At 41.2% G+C, this 22,095-nt stretch overlaps 1 protein-coding gene across 9 annotated transcripts in view; it reads right to left on the reverse strand.

Moving 5' to 3' along the window:
- The window catches only part of FARS2 (phenylalanyl-tRNA synthetase 2, mitochondrial), a 402,529-nt gene that overhangs the window by 184,908 nt on the left and 195,526 nt on the right, over positions 1-22,095 (reverse strand). For all 9 annotated transcript variants that reach the window (XM_084795449.1, XM_084795446.1, XM_084795443.1 and 6 more), the window contains one exon: positions 2,882-3,042. In XM_084795449.1, coding sequence (XP_084651575.1) covers positions 2,882-3,042 — 161 coding nt within the window. The remainder of the gene's footprint in view (positions 1-2,881; positions 3,043-22,095) is intronic.

Consider the following 22,095-nt stretch of genomic DNA (forward strand, 5'->3'; position numbering starts at 1 on the left):
CTTAAGTCAGGAGGGAACAAGGGAAGATAAGGAAGACAAATCTCTGCTTCCATGCAACAGAATTTTGGAGTCTCCTCACAAGAGAAGTCAAAAGCCACAGGATCACAGGTGCGCAAGGCTTTCCTCAACATTTCAACTCTTCTGCTCTGGGGGAGAGTGCTCTTTAGGATTAGAGACAGCTGGTTCTGTGACAAGAGGCTCTGAGTTTCCTCTTAGGGACATAAACATGATGACTCTATAAAAATGGTAAAAAGTGCTAATAACAAAATTAGAATAGTTATTGGCAATCAATTCTGTGTTAAAAGGAGAGAGGCAGGAAAACTGTGGCATCTTAAAGACACCTAGAGCCTGGGAGCTTGTAAATATGTTTCTGTGTTTTTAAAGAGGTACCAAGGTCTTACAGAAGTAACTAAGAAAGGTCAGGAGAGGCTGGGCATGGTGGTGTACACTTTTAAGCTCATCACTTGGAAGGCAGAGGTATATCTGTGACTTTAAGGACAGCCTAGTCTACACAGCCATATCAAGGCAAGCCAGGTCAACATAGTTAGACCATGTCTCAAACAAAACAAACAGAATGAAAAAACAAATCAAAAACCAAATCAAAGCCAGATAAACGTTTGGAGTAGGGAAGGTATTCTGAACTATGTTGCTAGCAGCATGGAATCACAGGAATCCTTGAAAGGAGAAGGCAAAAACTTGAGAAAGTGATGAGATTTCAGAGGCTAAAAAGGCCTGTGGTATGCAGTCTTATTAGGGTTCTGGAAAGCTGGCGAGAACACAGAGAAAGATTGTCCCTGGGAACCTCCCGACAGCCAGGCTACCTACATAAATAAAAGGAGACAGCTCCATATTGTTTGTTTGTAGCCATGTGTCAAAGCAGCAATGGAAACTGATACGTATGTTTGGTATCTTGAAGCAAGGTAATATTTACAACAAACACCTAAAAGTGTAGAAGTAGTCTTGGGATTCTTTACTGGGTGAAGAAACTAAGGTGAAAGTCATAGTAGGGGCTTTCACAGGTCACACTCCATCAGTGAGGGGAAGTCAGGGCAGAAACTTGAGGCAGGAACCAGGAGATAGGAACTGAAACAGCAACCATGGAGGAATGAAGCTTACTGACTTGTTCAGCCTACATTTACAGACACTACAGGACTACCTTCCCAGAGAGGGCACTCCCACAGTGGGTAGAATGCTTCCACATTAATCATTGATCTAAATAAATAAATAAATAAATACTCTACAATGTTGACTACAAGCTAATATTATAGAGGTATTTTCTCAATTAGGATTCCTTCTTTCCAGATATATTTAGGCTTATATCAAGCTCACAAAACTAAACCATATTTATGTATGTTTATATGAATATATATATGTATATATACATGGGTTGCCTCTTTTGGAGTTGATGGTCAGTAATGTCCCCCAAGCTTTATATATGATAGATTACCAGTGTTCTTGGTTACATTCCAAGTCCTATTACTGAAGACACATTGAACTATAGAGTAATAGAATATGGAGAAATCAAACTGGTACCGATCTGGAAGCTTTATCCTTAATGACTGGCTTTCATGGTGCCAGATAGTGTTTTGCACACTAATGAATGAAAACAGTTAGCAGTCTTAGGCAGATATGAAAGCTGGAAGACACAACTAGATAATCCCACTGGCGCTATAGTGGCATGAATGTCATAAAAGTAACTAGTCAGTATCTGATTAGATTTAAGGCCTGCTCTACAAGATGGAACTCATATTTTGCACCATTATAAGGGCCAAAAATTTGTGGGTAGACAAGTCACAGGACCTAGGGAACAACTTACTACTTCTCCACTAAAGCACAGTATTAAAACAACTCCTAATGACTTAACATTATACACACATATTAGTGTCTCGCTCAAACCTCATGAGGCTCCACCCCCTGCCCCCAATATATGATGACCTACAACTGGTCAAGATGAAGAGAAAAATAAGACTGTAGAGTGTTCAGATCTAAATAGGACATCTGTAACACTCTTTCCTTCCAAGTATCAGGAGGAGCAAAAGGGGGAATGGAAAGATAGTAAAAGCCATAGGCAGTGGATTACTACAACAAAACAATGCTTTACATTTGCACATGTAAACACGCAGGGACTTTGACAAGACCAATGCAAGTTCAAGCCAGACAAATATTCCAGCATAATTAGGGGAAGTGATTATAAAGTCCCTAGCCGAGAAGCTACTGGTAGAGGGCTGCAGGGAGGAGAGTTGGCTTTCTTCAAGGGTGTGTGGAACATAGTGGGTGGAATATATCTCAGTGAATGCCCGTAAGCCCAGCACTAATTAATATTTTACTTTATTCATGTTTTATTTTATTAACGACATCACAAAGTTGGGTGGTATGGATCTGGGAGAATTGGAAGAGTAGGAGAATATGATCAAAACACAATGCATCAAATTCTTAAAGAATTAATAAAACCATGTATTAAATATACCTTAAAAGAAGCTTTATCTGGTGTAAAAATCCAGGGGATATACTCCACTATGGCAGGGAAGCAATAGAAGAAGCCACAGGAGACAGCTGGTCACAGTTTGTCCACAGCCAGCAGGGCAGAGTGTGGTGCTTGTGTAAAGTGCCCCTTCCCCATTGACTTCAGGCAGGACTCCAGCTCTCTGAATGGCACTGCCCACATTTAGAGTGGGCTTTCTGATCTTGATTTACATAATCTGGATAATTTCTTAAAGAAATGCCCAGAGATTTGTTTCCATGGTGACTTTAAATCCCATCAGGTTGACTGTTGAGATTGTCACCCTGATTTTAAAATATTATTTAAAAATGTAACAGTTTTCAAGCAGGAGACCTTCCTAGATTTTGATGACATTATCCTAATTCTTTTAAGTCATCCTACCTGAAACTTGACCTTCTGATTGATGTCCGACACGTGGAACTGCTTCAGGAAGCGCTCGTCCTCACTCCAGAAGAGGCGGATGTCAGGGATGTCATAGAGGATCATAGCCAGTCTTTCTAGCCCCAGGCCAAAAGCCCAGCCAATTTGATCTTGAGCACCAGCTGTGATAAGAAAGAAAGCAAAATGGGCTGTTGAGGAAAGCATCAAGATCACGAAGGTGCCTGGCGCTCTCCATGAAGACCAGCAGTACAGAATGGGTGCCTCCTAGTGGGAGGGCTGGGCCACTGTAGACTCATCTGAGACAATGTTCAATCTTATCCACTCCTTTCTGTCCACACTTCTTATACGCCTCCCCAACGCTCAGGAAATCTCTGGAATCATACCAGCTGAGGAGTGTCTTTAACTTTACAATAAAGTCCTAGGGGAAGCTTGTTCATCTTCCTGTTTCTCCTTCCTTCTTCCATCCCTCCCACTGGATGCGCGCGTGAGTGTGTGTGTGTGTAATCACATTTGTGTGCATTTATGTGTGAAGGTACATGTGTTTGTATTGATGCCAGAAGTCAATATCAGGTACTTTTCTTAGTCCCTTTTGGACATACTTATTTATAAAGATTTATTTATTTATTTTTATGTATATAAGTCCTTTATCTGTATGTATGCCTGCATTCCTGAGAATGCACCAGATCCTAGTGTAGCTGATTGTGAGCCATCCTGTGGTTGCTTGAAATTAAACTCAGGATCTCTGGAAAAGCAGACAGTGTTCTTAGCCTCTGAGCCATCTCTTAAGTCCCTGTATCTTATTTTTAAAAGATTTATTTATTTTTATGTTTTGTGTATGGCTGTTTTGCTTGCATGTTTGGATGTGCAATACATGCACACAGTAGCTCACAGAAGCCAAGAGGGCACTGGAGCTCCAGATGGTTGTAAGCTGCTAGCTGGGTGCTGGGAACTGAACCTGGGTCCTCTGCAGGAGTAAAAAGTGCTCGTAACCATTGCCAGCATCAATACATTTTTTTTCAGATGGTGTTTTTTTAATAAACCTGAAATTCCCCAATTTAATGGGATTGTCTAGCCCACAAACCCACAAGAAATTATGCTGTCTTTCCCAGTACTGGGATCACAGGCATGTGCTATCAGGCCTGGGTTTTTATGTAGACTCTGGGGATCCAAATTCAGGTCCTCAGGCCTGTGCTGCAGTTCTTTGCCCCAGCTCCAAGTCCAAGCCTTGGCTCCCAGCTCAGAGTTAAGATTTCCTATACTCTATGTTTGCTCCAATTTAAACCTCAGTACCCTATATGTAGACCACTTAAGAGAAAAGATAAAAATTTCTCCCTAAGTGACTTGCAATAAAGAGATACATCTTCAAATGTGCCACAGCAGATGGCTGACAGTAAGAAAACAGCAACAGGCTATTAAGAATGGGTCCCTATCCCTAACGCAGAAGCTATCTCCAGTTGATAGCTACTAACAATGAAAATATAGTTTTCATCAAGGGAGTTTCACTGGGGAAACAAACTATTCTTAAGGGTAGACTGCAGGCCAGCATAGAGAGCCAACAGAAAGTTAACTTAATGGCATCTTTGGAGGTTCCTTATCTCATAATGTCAGATCAAGGCCTTCTCTTCTTTTAAATGTTCTTCGCCCCTCCTCTCTCTCTTTCTCTCCTTTCCCCTCCCTCCCTTCCAGGTCTACTGCATACATTGCTGTTTCTTTGTTTTGTCCTATTCTGATGTGTTTGTCTTTATTTTATCATTATATTATATTATATTATATTATATTATATTATATTATATTATATTATATTATATTATATTATCCCTTAGAAGCCTGCTTGTTTCCTCATGAGACAGAAAGGGGTAGATCTGGATGAGAGGGGAGGCGGAAAGGAACTGAGAGGAGTAGAGAGAGGGGAAACTGTAACCAGGATATATTATAAGAAAAACATTTTTCAATTAACAAAAACTTCACATTCATAAAAATATAATTCTTATTCTTCAGAAGCTATCCCAAGAATGTGGGGAGAGCAAATAAGCAGCTGGAAAATGTGTATTCAGCAGCACACATTCCAAAGATAAAGTGTGTCCTGTTCAGATTAGGACACAGCCATGAACTTTAAAGCTGTATTTCACATATATGAGACAGAATAAGAAATGATATAAAGTTCTTGTGGAGGAATACAGTCATACAGCTAAAAAATTAATATAAAGAGCTGGGCGCAGCGGCACACACCTGTAATCCCAGCATTCTGAGAGACAAAGGCAGATAGATCTCTGTGAGTTCAAGGACAGCCTGGTATACAAAGTGAATCCAGGACAGCCAAAGCCACACAGAGAAGCTCTGTTTTGGAAAAAAAAAGGGAGGTGGGTGGGTGGGTAGGATAAGAGTCCATGAAAGGAGCACCATTCTAACAGGACAGCAATGATGAGCAGGGTGCATGGCAATCAGATGTGGTCCCAAAACTGCCAATCCCACGCACATGTCCTAAAGAAACTCCTCCTTGAGTGTGGTGAGAACCCATAAAGGATGAAGAGTTCACTCCTGTGATTGGCCCATTTCATAGAACACTCCATTTTCACAGTCTAGAGAGAATGGACGTTGCTTGCTGTAAGCAGCCATATGGACTTAGAAAGCCTTAAGGCGCTGGCAAGAAGAAATGGAAACTTCATTCCTGTAGCTCTAAGGAACAGATCCCACCCCACCCCTAACACCCTGGTGCACTAATAAATGGGCTTGTGAACTCCAGATGACCTTTCTGCCAGTGCCTATTCTAGCACAATCACTTTCACCACTGTCCTGGCTTGGTTGAGGGGTTGAAGAGATGTCTCAGGGATTAACAGCATGTGCTGATCTAGCAGAGGACTGGAGGTGGATCCCCAGCACACACACCAGGCAACTCACAACTCAATAGCTCCAACTCTAAGGGGATCTGACAACTCTAGCTTCCCCAGACATCGGTAATCACACACACACACACACACACACACACACACACACACACACACACACACACACACGCTCCAAAAAATATATAAGATTGCTTATTTGTGATAGACACCATGGAAGTTTTCAAAAAGGGAGCATGGTTTGCTGAGCTGTAACAAAATTCACCTCCAAAACAAGTTGTTTTGGTCCCATCTAGACTTATATGTAGAATGCACTCAGCACTATATCATGGTTTATTAAATGATTACGACAACATAAGGAATATCTGTTAGGGATGTTGGTTGCCATATATAGTCTTCTCTAGGAGGCTCCACGAAATAAATAGATCTCAGAACTAAGAAAATGTCTGTAAGCCTTATGAACAAAAAAGGCTTCCTCCAGAACAACTGGGCTGTTTTTAACTTTGAGGATGCCATGTATTACATAATTGGTCATAATAATTCACTTTTAATTTTGGCTTTGTGAAAACGAAAAGCCAAATATGTATATCCATTCAACAATTGAAAAAAATCAGGGTTTATATCTATGTGGCTCTATACCAGTTTTATTTTTATGTCCCGATTTCCACTTTGCTCTGATTATTTCAACTATTTATTTTACTCTCATCTTTGCATTTTATATGGTGCTTCAAATTCCTTGTGGAAGAGAGCAAGCAATAAATACACAATAAGGAAAACCATTGTCAATTGAAGTAGAGACAATCTTTGGCTCTTTGGAATACTTGACTGTCATGGCCTGACAGGTGCTCAAGGTCAGACAGTGCTTACAGTAATATTTCCCTCTCATTCTAGAACCATAAATTCTAGGAAGCCAGAGTAACCAGAAGATAAAACTGAATACAGATAAACATTCTTGCCAATAGAACCCTTGTGATGAGAGGTACCCAGGAATTGTAATGAGTGGTATTTTGCATTGACTGACTAACCTAACATGTTAGAAACATAAAAGTTCATGTTTATATTATTGCTGAACATCTTTATGAGAAGGCCAGACCCTCACTATATGGAAGGAAAAGAATGTTTATGAATCCAGAGAAGGAAAAGTTAAGAATAGAGGGAAAGTAGGATGTGGTCAATAGAAAAGAGGACATCAAGATACTATCATGGTGAAAGTAGAAAAACAAAATTGATCCATTATAATCCATGATGTCCTTATGAGACACTAGCCCTCCAGCTTGCCTCCATAGCTGCCAAGGACAAGGGAGAAATACTCGCTAGTGTCTATTAAAAGATGTTACTTCAGGAGCAGGTTTTCCCCAGAGATAGCAACATAAAAACAAAGATTATAAAGCTAAAGATAAAATTCTAAGTAAATACAATTCCAGGGTAAGGGAGACTAGAAAAAGCACACAAATATCCCCACCTAAAAGTGTGAGAGTTCTCCCTTCTCTCCTTAGAAGAGAGAGGTGCTTTATTCTTCCATCTGTAATTCGTGATCAAAGGCCTATTTAACACTTCACTGGGAATAAAATTTAGGTCTGAAGAAATTGCTCAGAGAGTCACATGCTGATTTTCCAGAGGCTCTGAATTTGGATCTCAGTACCCAAGCTGAGCAGCTCACAACATCTACAACCACAGCTCCAGTAGCTCTGATGCCCTCTTCTGCCTCTATGGAAACCTTTACTCACATGCATGCAGCAGCCACACAGTCACACACAGTCACACAAGTAACTCTTTCAAAATCTTGGTCTCTCTCTCTCTCTCTCTCTCTCTCTCTCTCTCTCTCTCTCTCTCTCTCTCTCTCTCTCTCTCCTCCTGCCCGTGTCTCTGTCTCTCTCCCTCCCCCTGCCCCCTCTCACCCCTTGCCATGCTAACAAATGGCATGATGCATTATTGGCTCTTACAAAAAGTAAAGGAATTCCCAGATGAATTTTTTCAGCGGTTATATCACAAGAATGAAAATTCATTAAAATAAAGATAATAGAGTTTTTAAATAAAATAAATTTCAGAGGGGCATGTAAGGAAAAAAAAGCACAGACTAATATCCTGTATGAACACAGATGCATAAATCCTCAACAAATTACTAGAGAACCAAATTCAGCAGCATATTAAATGGATTATACACTATCATAAGTGGGATTTATACGAGAACACATGCAAGGGTAGCTCAAAATGAGACACCATCAATATGATATAGCAAGCTGGTAAAAATAAGGGGGCAGGGGACACACAGTTGTTCTAATTAATGCCAAAAAGCATTTGATAAGATACAAGACACTTTCATGATTAAATAAATTTTCAACAATTAGAACACAATGGAACTTCCTCAATGAGAAGAAAATCGTATGTGAAGAACTGGCAGCTAACAGTACTCAGTGGAGAGAGGCTGCCAAGGGTGTCCACTACCCATCCTTGTCACATAGCACTCACATTTCTAAACAGAAAAAGTAAGCAAGAAAAAGAGAAAGATAAATAACAGTTTGGAAGTTACCAGATATAATCCTTTCTATTTATAGATGACACAATTTCCTGTGTAGAAAACTTCAATGACTCCATGAAAAAAATATGAACTTACAAATTCAAGAAAGCTGTATAATATATAACCCAAACTGCAAAGATAAATATAATCAAATTGAAAAAAATCAATACATGTCCAAATGTTAATGATGAACAATCTGAAAACTAAATAAAAAAAAAACCAAGCAACTTTATTTACCAGAACATCAGGGAGATCAAAGTACTTATAGCTTGGCAGCAACTGTCTTTAGTTGTTGAACCCTCTTGTCTTTTCTCCCCCTTACACTGTATTCAAAACCAAAGTAGATTGGAAATCTAAATTTAGGACTTAAGAGTTTAAAACTCTTAAAATATATAGGGAAAAAAATCACTCCATAGCCCCCAAAGTACAGGCAACTAAAGAAAGACATTGAGTTTTACCAATATTTATATTATTTTTTACATGAAAAGGCCCTTCAGGAGAGTGAAACCATAACCTACAGAACGGCAGCAAAGGAACGTCATGTGTCTGATAAAGGATGACTGTCCAAGGTCACAACTACAAACAACCCAACCCTCTTGAAAAGGGGGCAAAGATTTGAACACCTCCATACACATATGGCCAACAAGTAAGATGCTCAATATCGTTAGTAATTAGGAAGTTCAAAATTAAAAAAAAACAGCGAGAAACTACTTCACACAAGTGATAATAAAGACAGAAAGTAGTTCTGGTGGCTCCTAAGAAGTTACTGAGTTAAGGCTGGAGGGTAACAGATAAGTCGTACAGTTTTAGTCTAACATTAGACTTTTAACATAAGACAAAAACTGTTACAGGTTCATGATATGTCACAGGAAAGCATTGCCTTCCTTCTGTTTCTTCCCCTACTCAACCAATTGAATACTGGTGTTCAGTTAAGTTGATCTGAAACAAGTGGTGGAAGTAACTAATGCACCTTTCAATAGATGACGGATTGAACAAAATGTATGATTTACATATAACAGAATATGACTTGGCCCCAGAAATAATGCCATTCTGATGCATTACACGGCAATGATGACTTTTGTAAGCAGACTGATATACAAAGAGGCCAGGCACAGAAGTGTGGTCTCTAGAAGAGACAAATTCATGAAGACAGCAAGCTGATTAGTAGTGCCAGGGTGGGAAGATGACTGGGAGTTTTGCTTAATAAGTAGAGAGCTACTGATGGAGCAGATAAAGTTATTTTGAAAACAGTGGTGAACTGTACAGTTCAAACTGGCTAAAAAGGCACATTTTATAAATTTACTACATAAAATATTTTATACCACTGAATCAAAAGTAATTTATAATTTGCTAACAGCACTGAACTCCATGGTGTGGTTCACTTTAAAGCACTTAACTTGGGCTCTAATCTAAACAAATGCTCAATGAAATATAAACTATACAAGAAAGAGTAATTTCTAATATTTAACAGCAAAACTGGACAGAAATCTGTCAAGTGTTCTCTCCTGTTGTCTCTGGTCTCTGTGAATGTGACTCAACCTTAAATCTGTTGCTGTGACATGGTACCTCATGGTCTTCCATCCATGCATGTCTCTGTTTGAATGTCGCCTTCTCAGTGAAGTCTCCCCAACTGCACATGACAGAGGAGCAATGTCTCCCCAACACATATGATAGCCCCTGCTGTAGCCTGCCTCAACACCTCACATCATCCCTCTCACTGTTCCAAGTTCTTATTTGTCACCAGACTTTCAAGACACCTTGGACAGCATCTTTACCTCTTAATCAGTGACAGATTCAGGAGCTTCTGGGCCAGTTGGCATGCACCTAGTGGTCAGTAAGAATTTGCCAAGAGATAGCAGGATGCCATGAAAGAAAGAAGTACCAAGCCTTTTAATTTTCACTTTAATTGTTTCATTGACATGGACATCATTACAGAGAATTTCATATTTGACATGAAATGTTCAGTTACTTCCCCTTGTTTTGTATCTGCAAGAGTTTTTATTGACCATATGTGCTTTTGGGGTGACATTTGAACAGAAGGGACCTAACATTTTTGTTTTTAAAGACAAGGTCTCACACTGGCCAGGTTTGCCTCTAACTCACTATGAAGCCAAGGGATGTTTCCAACCTCCACGTTTTCCTGTCCCTATAACATGACTGGATTACAGGTATGAGCGAGTGTGCTGGCTAGAAGTGAATGTATTTGTTAGAGGCAGGCCACACGCAGCTGGGGCTGCACAGGTAAGCTCAGATATGTCACCCCAGAGATGACTTCCCACAGAGGATGGGACATGATGAACTGGATGCCCTCCTTATTCTCCACCCACCCCATGGCTTATCAGGTGGGCTCTGTGCCATGGGCATGAACACAAACTTCCCAGGGCCTAGGATCTTCCTACTGTTCTGCTTTACCCTATTCCTCAGGAACTGGGTTGTGGAAAGCTAGAGAGCCCTCTTTACTGTTGTCTATTCACTGATTATTTTCTTGGAAGGCCAAGGGCTAAAGGAAAATGATTACATATCGAAATGAATTTTGTACTATATTAAGTATATATTTCCTTCTGTGTCAAAAGGTTTTGACTCCTGAAATTCTTCAACTTAAGAGGACATATGCCCTAGATAACAGCTACACAAAACACTGAAACAACTTACCAATTAATAGGTATACAGCTCATGGAATGTCACCAATTCCAAGACATTTCATCCATACTGTCTTGATTTAATGCCTCCAAAGCCATGGAAGAAGCCAGATTGATATCTAGGCTTTACAGATGCTGGAACTCAAATCTATGGACAGCTCAAGTACACCTGCAGTGTCTGGTTCCCCAGATTCATGTGGAAACGTTAACATAGAGGGGATGCCTAAGGTCTTTCCAAATACCAGAGAGCTGCATTCCATCTGTCAGCCTTCTAGTTTGGAAGTGCTTGTGTCCAGATTGACTTTGAAAGGCTTACGGAGGAGGTACTCAGATGTACCAGGAAAAATCTATGTTGGGTTTTGGCTATTCCAAAAATGGCCTTCATGCTTCATCTGACCCGAATATGGGTGAATTAACAAGATGGGTGACTAGCAGTGGCACTGGATAAATGCTTTTGCCTCTCTGGATCATTAGTTACGATGACCATCATGGGACCAGCAAGCAGCACACTGCCCAGAGACACTGTACACACAGAGGCAGGCCTAGAAAGGCCTATGTAGCAACATCAGTTCTGATTTGTCCTTTTCCTACCTAGGACATGGTCCTGGGCCTCCTAATTTCATCTAAACTTCTTGAACTGTTTCCTCTGGGACAGGCTACTGGATGACAGACTTCTCCTGCTGAGCCTCAAGATCGATCTCCTGCCAGGAAAATTTCTCTAGGTGTATACATCCTTGGCCCCACACACTTCTGTCAATAAGTCCTTCATACGATCCAAAGGCAGACTTTTCTTTCAAAAGTTTCCCGTGTTCTGGTTCAAGCTGTGGGCCAGCTTCCAGCGGCCATGAGGAGAGTTTTCTGTTACACACTCCTCACTGTGCACAAGCATCATTGACTGTCTCATAGAGCTCACTTTGGTCCATGCTCTTTCTTTACTGGGTCCAGGGTTCAGCTTTTGCACATAGAGAAACAGACAGTTGTGCAGTACACACCAATCAATAGGACATAAAGTGATTGCCAGAGAGACCCTTCTTCAGGCATCATCAATTTCCCTGAGGGATATGCAACCCAGGAATTTTTACCCCTTTGAAACTTTAGAATTTAATCTAGGTGTAGCATGTCAGCCTTTGTGGCAGCCAGCACACTCTGTGCAATTTGGATAGCAATGTGCCAACCCTTCAGTGATTGAACTTTCTTTTCAAATACCTGCTCTAGAAAAAGACATGGCAATGGCCCCTAGAGAATTCTGCTGGGACTTTCACTTCAGGTAAAGGACCCTGTGGAGCCCTCCTCTTCCTTACCACATACTGGCTACTGTTACTTGAGAGTACAAGGACTATAATGCACCAGCCAGCAGGTACAGGAGGCAACAAGCTGCTGGCTGGAGGCCAGTGTATGAGAAGAGAGCAGGGAAGTGCAGAGCCTTGTCCCAAGAGAGCTTTGAATCTCCACATTAAATCCGTTTGAATGATGATGATTTGTGTGTCTTCCTCCACCATTAGCTATGGTTTGGCTTCTTGCTGAAAGATGTATGAAACCTGGGATGACAAGCAATAGGGAAAGAAATATAGAAAGCTATTTACATGACAGGTCTTGATGGGGAGAAAGGGTGATTTCAACAAACAGACTTCTTTCTTAATACCTTCCCTTAGCAAATATCAAGTACCAGCTGTCATCCAAGTCTCAGACTGCCTTATCCTAAGTCAGGGTATCATTCACTGGTAGGAGATGTGCCAAGTCAGGGTACAGGTCTCAATGATACCAGACATGGAGCTTTGAGTAGTAACAGTATTATGATCATTCAGTGTACACAGCAATGAAAGTGGATCAGAAAGCATTTAGAGTTTTGGAAAGAAAGAAAAAGAGAAAGGAAGGAAGAAAAGAGAGAGAGAGAGAGAGAGAGAGAGAGAGAGAGAGAGAGAGAGAGAGAGAGAGAGAGAGAGAGAGGAATACTACAGAGTTACCACAGAAGAACTAAGACTAATAAATATACCATCTGGTGCTCCTGACAGGGAAAGACTTGAATCACACAGTCAAGGACACCCCAAGAGAATAGCTTTGTGCTTTAACTGTTTTCTTCAATATGTCCCACAGCACAAAAGTCCAGCCCCATAGGCATAATGAAGACTTTTTTCCCTGTGGAGTAAAGTGGTATTGTCTCTGTTGGGAGAGATGTTAATACTACCATGTCTAGTAAGAAACTTCTGTAAGGAAGAGGACACACAAGCCCAGGTCTCTATCATATGTTCAACAAGAAGGCACAAGAAATCTAATGAGATCAACAAGAAAGAGACATCAGTTAAAAGTTAGAATACATGACCCTAATATCACAAGTGATAATCTCCCCACAACGGATAGAACAACAAAGGGGCTCAGGCCTAGGTTCTATTGTCTGAGAAGCAGAAACAGCATCTCACCCTTACAGCTTCACAGAGCTCACAGGCAACATTCATTCTCCAGGTACACACCAAAGGATACCATCTACAGAAATGTAAGCACTCTAAAGACAGACACGTACATCAACTTCCCTCAGCCAAAAGAAGGTGGCAGTAGCCACATCAGCCACCACTTTTTACATTCTATTTACTTGGTTGGTCTACACAATATATTTGATTGCTATTCAACAATAACACAAATTTTTATTGATACTTACTGACATACCTGTAAATATTCACTGCGTATTATAGTAACTACATAAGTCATCTGAGTGTGGCTGTATATAACACACCCTTTTAGCCCTTGGCATTTGTTGTATAGTTTCTAAACAAGAAATAAGGATTTCATATTGTACAATTGCAATTTTGAATTAACAATCCATTTTTGTGTCTCTGTCACTGCCTCACAGCATCTTCCCTATTCAGCGAAAGATTACACATTGTCTTTACAAGTCATGCACGACATCTGTGGTCCTGACCTTGGGATTCTCTGTATTCCTGTGACTAGATTCAGGTTCTGGAACCGAGAAGAAACCTACAAGTGACACACTCCTTCTCCAGGCTTCACGCTGCGACTCATGGCTCCCATCCCCCAGGCTATTATTTCTAGCATTTATTTTTCTGCATTAAAAAAAATTACTCCCATAACTTTGTGGTTAACTAAGCTGCAGATAAGTAGATGCTGAGTTCTTCAGTTCTTCATTGGGTTCGTGGAAACACACACACCCAGCTGCACGCACTCACGCGGCTGGTGCTGGCTGCCTACTGCTGGGGCACTTTTTCCTTTCACAGCATCTAGGAAGCCACATGGGTGGATGTGTATGTGGTGGCAGGGTTCTACTTGCCTCAAGTCTTGGTATGCAAACACGCTGAATGTCTTTCTGCTGCTGACCTGATTGAGTAAAGCCAGTTATAAAGTCAAGCCACGTATGAACGGTAGAAAAAGATTGTCAAGTCAGTCATTAGCATGTCTGTGGCAGGAAAAGTTATGGCATATTAACACATAAAGTATTTGTAAATGTTGTATGCTAATATTCATCTATTCCTTTAGCAGATACTTATAATGATTTATTTTTATAAAAAACAATATGGTAGATCGTTTCAGGTTAGAAATATCAAATAAAATATGAAAAAAATAAACAATTACTTGGTATGATAAGTCAGAAAATAAGATCTCCTTAAATCTCACAGCACTAAGTGAAGAGACAGTCTACTTATTAACAGATGAGAAAGCCCAAAGTCTAAAGAGCTTAGTTAACTTGCCCAAGGTTATACAACTATCTAGAAATATTTCTGGTTGTAAGAAGTAGAAAATCAAACTGCAAACTACACATGTCATAGACATTTGACTTCTACAAGAAGGACTCTGGAGGTGGCCATTTCCTGGTTTGGTAAAACAGTTCTAAGATGTTATAGATGATCCTTGCTCTTTTTATCTTCTTGTCCCACCTTCAGAAATGGCTGCCGTGAGCACTGCTTTAATTACCTGGTGCTGCACTGAGAAAGAAGGCTTGCCTAATACTCCCTGCTTCTTAAAAAAGCCATCCCCCAGAGCTAGCATGCCAGGCCACTGAGCTTTAAGGGGTGAAAGCAACATAGCTGCCTGGCTTCTCAAAGTCAAAAGTGAAAATGTCTCTAAGGAGAGCTGGCACGGGGGTTAGTCAGCCAACAGCCAGTAAGTGCCAGAACTAGGATGGGAATCCGGGAGCATGGAGCTTGAGAGCTCGTGCCCCCAAGGGATACATCCTTTCAAAGCAACGAGACATGGAGCCCTGAGTTCTGTGAATGCTAAAAATGAGCTTCTATGGGGCTGCAGAGGAAAAAAGGAGTTGCTTTAAAATAGGCTGAGCAAGACTGTTTGAAAAAGTACTTCAGACATGTTCTTAAATGACTACAGGTTGTTGAAGGTAAGATTGCCAACTGTTAGCAGAAATAAAGGAGACAATTGGAGGCAGAAGCATGACACTGGGTCAAGCTGACAAAACTGGACACAGCACAGTGCAGAAAAATTCAGAGCTTTAAAAACATGGAAATGTTACACATCATGCCTCCCTCAGATTTTATTAAGAATTAAAAGCTAAATATAGTGATATTCAAGTCACCAAACAAGGCTCATATCCTACCTCATATGCCTCCCCTTCAGACTATCCCAAAGCATAGTGCTTACATTTTTTAATCCTATTTCCCTCGATTCCATTGTAAAATCCTAGATTAAGAGAATTAAATGTTTTTAAAGTAACATGTTGCAAATAAGATCTCTTACAGCAAAGGGCAGATCCTCATAGTTTAAAAGCTTGGTTTAACTGCCTCATAGTTTAATACTAAAAATATTTCCCATTTGTATATAGAAACTGTGATTTATTTGCTATTCCTTTGCTTGTTTGTTTGTGGCCAGGGTCTCACTAAGTAGCCCAAGTTGACATTAAACTCTTGCCTCCCTCACAGACTGCAGAGATTACAGGATTGTGCTACCTGCTGATTTGAAATGAAGGTTGGCATTTTGTTTGGTTTTATTTTGTTTTGAGACACAGCTCATGTAGCCCATGCTGGCCTCAAATTGTGTAGCCAAGGATGACCTGGAAACTTTGGATAATCCTCTTTCTAGTTTGCCATTTCTGGGATTATAGAGCCATCGTGCCTGCCTTTACGTTGTTCTAGGAACCAAATCCAGGGCCTCACGCATGCTAGGTAAGCACTATACCAATTAAGCTGGACCCCAGCTTGTTCTGCGATAGCTTAGGCTATACTGAAACTATGTAATTGACCACTAATCTCCAATTCCCAGCAACCATCCTGCCTCAGCCTCCTAAGTGTTGGGATTGCAGGCATGAACCACCACACCAACATGAGGCAATTTTCATGTTATTACTTATTATGTTTTGTTTTAAACTGTTTAAACTAAATACAGATATTTAAGTAATAATATACTCTTCCAAATCTTCAGGTGACCCCAAAAGAAACTGGGTAATACTAAGGACATCATTAATTGTCACATTTAACTAATGTGGAATTGTTATATACTGCTTTCACAAGGTGAGTCATGCCCATAAAGGGTACTTGAAAAATCATCCCGACACAGCTGCGCACACTTGCCAGCGCTGAGAAATGTCTCCATTCACATCAAATGCTTCACTAGATTTCCTTATTAATGACAGTTACAAAAACAAGGCCAGAAGCAGAAAACTAAGCAGGAGTCAGAGAGTTCACTATATTATAAACAAATCTTTCAAGACAACAGAAGTGGCAGGAGGTTTGGAAAAACCCCTGAGCACAAATTATCAGGACACTTTGATTCTAGAAGCCCTGGCTTGGACAGCAAGGTGAACAGTCTTTGTATGGAGACAAAAACCATTTATTGCTCTGATGCCACTTACCACAAGCATCAGCTCCCACTTGAGAGGAGAGTCACCTGATCTAGCCCTTTGCTGACCAACAAAGATAAGCCCAGGAGCTGCCAGGTACAAAGCACGGTAGGCTAAATACAAAACACACACACTAGGAGTATCTACCATCTAATCATCCATCCACCTTATGTGTGTGCCTCGTGTGTGTACCAACATCCACACACCCACATATAATGTTATATACACATATGTAATCCGTGTACATATCAAGAAGAATACCCTATATTTTTATGGGTGTGGATGATGTGAAAGTGCCCATTTTAAACATTTTAACCCAGCCAGGTGCAGTGATGCATGCCTATAATCCCAGGACATGGGGAAGCGGAGGCAGGCAGATCTCTGTGAGTTCAAGGCCAGTCTGGTCTACAAAGTGAGTCCAGAACAGCCAAGGCTACACAGAGAAACCCTGTCTCAACAACAGAAAAATAAAATCATTTAACCCATAGCTATAATCCCTAAAGTATTCAATTGGATGCTACATCTTTTTATGTGAAGAGGAAAGGAATGCTAGCTGGTTTAATCTCTCTACTAAAAAAATAGCCTTCCAAAATAAAATTTAACAGTTCTCTATTTCTTGTGACATTGTTGTAATTTTTTTGATCCAGAAAAGAAACTTAATTTAGAATACGTAATGCCACTGTCACTTAAGTCTATGAATGATGAAAGGAATGTCAGCTGTTCTAATTCCATAATTCCCAGGCACTGACAATTAATGAAACACTCTTTACTAGTGGGAGTTGTTTTAAGCAGCAGATAAAGGAGTCACTGAGCCTTTAAGATTTATTCTTATAACCAAATTGCATATCTCTTCATCATTATCCAAAATATAATTAAAAGATGACATTTAAAAACAAACCTTAAAAAAAAAAATCAAACTGCATCCCACTCCCAACGGAAAAGTAAGTGAGAAACAAGGCTTGTCTTCCAGGCGTGCTGGGAGGAAGTGCACAGCAAAGCCCGTCTTGATCTTAGTCTCAATGTGCTGCAGCTGTCACCCCGGGCATCACTCTCACTTGTCAATACAGGAAATGTTCCACTGTATCACTGAATGCTACTGGACAGATATTAATTGTGCTGTTTCACTGCTGAGGAAATATTTGTTGACCTTTCCCAACAGAAAACAAATCAATAGGAGGATCTTCTGAAAACTGTTTCCTCCCTGGGTTTACTCCAGAACTGGAAATTTACTGAGTTACATATTTGTTAGACCATCTGCTTCATAAGTATCTACACCAAGAGAGAGGGTGTCCTTTCATGTTAGCCCAAACATGAGATCCAGAGGCCTCTACAATTTTTTGAGTCATGCTAATTATCAAACCACGAAGTTTCTGAGCAAAAGCCAAGCAGCTTCACCCTTTCTATGCCATGTATCTTAAGGATAACTGTACAAATGTGCCTCATCTTCAGCCTTTCCTCTCTGGTTCCAGCTCTGCTCATCAACACTGAGCCAGTTTACTTTGTAGTCCTCATCACCAGAGTGCACTTCCTCAAGAAGCACTAGGGCTTAGCATCTAGAGGGAGGATCATGGCCAGCATCATCTTGGGGTTTTCCAGGGCTTGGCCCACACAGCTGTGTGCAACTATTTGTAACAACTTCTGAAAGTACAGGGAACTTGATTAGAACAACAGTAACAAACAGTATTAAAATTACACCAAACAAACGTATCTATTAACATTTCATATTTGTTAGTTAGTTAAAGGATTTGATGTAAAAATAAGAAAAAGTTAACTAACCCCAAGAAGGCCAACTCATGAATGAGCCAAGGAGCCTCAGACAGGTGACAGATGTCACAAGGACTTGGTCAGAACGGCTGTGATACACACACATCCCGGCATAATACTGTACGAGAAGGGATGAATAGCTGATAAAATAAATCAGCCCGCATGACCCTCCACAGAATCACATTGAATGAAGAAATCTAACCACCAAAGGCTACATCCTGTATGATAGCATCTTTGTGTTAATATGAAATTTTAAAAAAAATTAGAAACTGAGATATTGGTTAGGTCAGGGTTAGGTAGAGCTTCTGAGGAGAGGGCTGACTATGGTTATGAATGGGAACAAGGAGGATCCTAGTGTTGGCAGAACAGCTTTGCATTTGAAAGTCACTTGAATTAAATACACAAATGACATCAAACAAAGGCTGGGGATCCTTGGTAAACGAATTGTATCAAAGTCAACCTGGTGTGTGGCATGGCAGCTTACTTTGCAATTAGTACCTTGGGAAAACTGGTGAACACTATTTTCCGTGGCTGTTCTTACAACAGCACACACATCTACAATCTTTGCCACAAAGCAAGTGTAAACTCTCCACATCTATGAAGAATCTTGCCCACCACAACCCTCAGAGTCTAATGAAAATTTTCTAATAAAAGGCCTAGAGTTGTCAGTCTCCCCTGAACACAGGAAATTAAGAGCTTCTGTGTCACCATTCAGTCACCTCCTTTCCTTCTTGTTCTCTTGTGTTCCCTCTTCCTTCCTTTCTTTCCTTCCTTCTTTCCTTCTTTAAGATGGGGTCTCTGTGGGCAGTGGCGGCGCACGCCTTTAATCCCAGCACTCAGGAGGCAGAAGCAGGTGGATCCCTGTGAGTTCGAGGCCAGCCAGGTCTACAATGTGAGTCCAGGACAGCCAAGACTACACAGAGAAACCCTGTCTCAAAAGACAAAAACAAAAACAAAAAAAGACATGGTCTCATTGGATAACCCTCACAGTCCTGGTACTCACTTTGCAGTCTAGACTGGCCTCAAACTGACAGAGATTCATATGTCTCTGTGTCCCAAATGCTAAGATTAAAGGGACACATCACCAGGTCTGTCTTCTCTTTCTATACCTAGGCTCCCCTGTCCCATGGCACAACACTCAGACCAAACCCAGCTCATTTGTCCTCCTTTCATACCAAATGTATTATTAATACATATCCAAGTTTTTGAGACAGGGTCTCGCTACTGAGGCCTGGCTGGCCAAACTTCACTACACAGACCAGGCTGGCCTGTCTCCTCCTGCTGAGTGCTGGGTGTAGAGGACTGTGCCATCTCACGTACCCAGTACTGATGCATAGTGCTGACTGGGTTCCTGAAGGAAAGCAGCCCCAGTCTTCCCTTGTGCAAACCCTACCTGAGCTCTTGCCTTGCCTAAAGTTTCTGAGCTCTCACAACTGAACTGAGAAGAGGGCAGCCTCTCCAAACAGATGGTAGGGTGAGTTCTTGGGGGTACAGTCCTGTTCTACTTGCTTGCAGCACATGTTCAGCTATGGGTAGGCATAGGCCATATGTTAGCATCCTTCATCTTCTGGGCATGTCCAAGGGAAGGAGGAATTCCAACCCTGCTCTGATCCGCAAGGCACATCTAGTGGCCAGTTCGGACTCTGATTTTTACATATGGCAACATCTGCTCTTGGGGGAGCAAGGAAATAAAGGGCCACAGCAGAAAGCTGCTCCTACTTGGCCAGGACTGGTTTCACCTGAGGGTAAAGTGGGTCCTAGTAAGTCCACTGGCTTTCCCAGCCTTGCAGTGTTAGGTACACAGTAGCTTAACCCCACACTGCTAATCTACCTAAAGTGTAGGCGAGCTAACAACACTGACTCTGGAGGCAGATGGATCCTAGTCAATCTCTCTCTGAGTCAACATCCCCATTTGTAAATTGGGGATGATTATAAGTTATTAAAGGGAAAAGGCTCAGGATGGAACCTGGAAGCAAACCTCAGAAGCTATTGGAGAGTACCATGAAGCAATACTGGGATGCTAGGAATACATCACTTAGCAATGGCCACGCTCCTTTTAGAACCTGGCTTGTTTCAGGCTTCTCTGTGAGCAAAGAGTTTATGCCATACACTCATAGCTCATCTCAGGCTCACATAGCATCTTATGTGCAGTGTAAGAGAACCTAGAACTCTCTGTGGTTCCCATGGACGACACCTCAAACACGCGTCTACTGTGTAGGGAGCTCAGTGCCCTCCTAATGCCTCTCTTCTATACAAATATTTTGGCCCTGATCACGTACTACACATCTTCTCTTGGACTCCTCTCTCCCATGTGGTCTCACTGTATACACTGGGATGTATTTGGTGGGATGCTCATCAGAACATAGCCCTTTGTGGCTACCACTGTGGTTTCAAACACAGGATTAAAGAAAAGAGCGTTAAATGGAACACTTACTAGCAGCATAGAAGTCCCACCGTACATGACACTGTGAACATGTGTTAAGTATGCATCACTACAGCAAAATACCCCAGATCATACATGAAAAGACTGATTCTGGCTCACAGTTTCAGAGGTTTAAGTGGTTATCATACATGCCTCTGACAGTGCAGCAGTATAAAACTGCTTCCTCATGTCTAAGAAGCAAAAAAGGGAGGCAGGAACTCCATGGCCCCCTTCAGGGAAATACTCTTGATCACCTGCAGGCCACCATTGTCTCAAGGCTTTGCCATGCCCAAGAGTTAACCCTAGGGAGTAAACCCTTAGTATATGCCATTGTGGGATATTCAAGATCCGAACTGCAGCAACCATCTGTAAGTCAGTGAGACTGGTGTGTACATTCCACCTTCGCGCTAGGTGAGTTAAAGCTAAACATTCACTGTTCTTTGCCAAATGCCCTCCATTATGGACTCGTTCTTCTATTTCCTCAGAAAAAAACATAAGTACCTGCCCCACAAAAGAAGCAGGGGGAAATTTGATCATACTTGAGAAAATCTAAGGGCCAGTAGTACAGCACAAAGGGCCACAGAAGAGCTGGAGACGTGTGTCTGTGCTGGATTAAAGAGCTGCATGTGGTGTGGCTTCATTGGCTCCGAACACATAGTAGCTCTCTACTGCTGGGAGCTGCACCCCTTACTTCCCATCTCTCTACCCCAAAAGGCCTTACCAAGTTCTTTCCTGCTCCCACTGTCCCTAGGTTTCCCTGTCATGCTTCTTGGTAAGAGGCAATGGTCCTAATTAGAGCAGCACATGCTAAACTGGGTAAGACATGAAGGAAAAGGAAAAGGACCCATTATTGCAAGTTAATGGGTCCCAGTTTTCTAATTCTATTCCTTTTTCTTCTAGTGGTAAGCCATTTCATCAAGTCACTCTCCCCAAACATACCCAACATATCTTTTAGCCATGGATATTGAATATAAGAAGAAAAACAGATGGAGGGGAACTTAAAAGGACATTGGAATAGAATTGGATAAAAATAAGATATCAGTTGGCAAAGCCAAAAACACTCTTCTGCCAGTTTGAGCACAAGAAACTTTTATAATAATGTGTGTTTATCAGGCAGACCAAAGTGGTGAAATGTGCTCTGTGAAACACAGAGCCAACTGTCGCTTTCACCAAGTAACATGGTCAAGTGACACTAACCAACACTTAGAGTAAATGCTACTTGAATGGCATA

This window comes from Acomys minous (assembly GCF_964271855.1).
Source record: "Acomys minous genome assembly, chromosome: 9".
NCBI classification, from domain to species: domain Eukaryota; kingdom Metazoa; phylum Chordata; class Mammalia; order Rodentia; family Muridae; genus Acomys; species Acomys minous.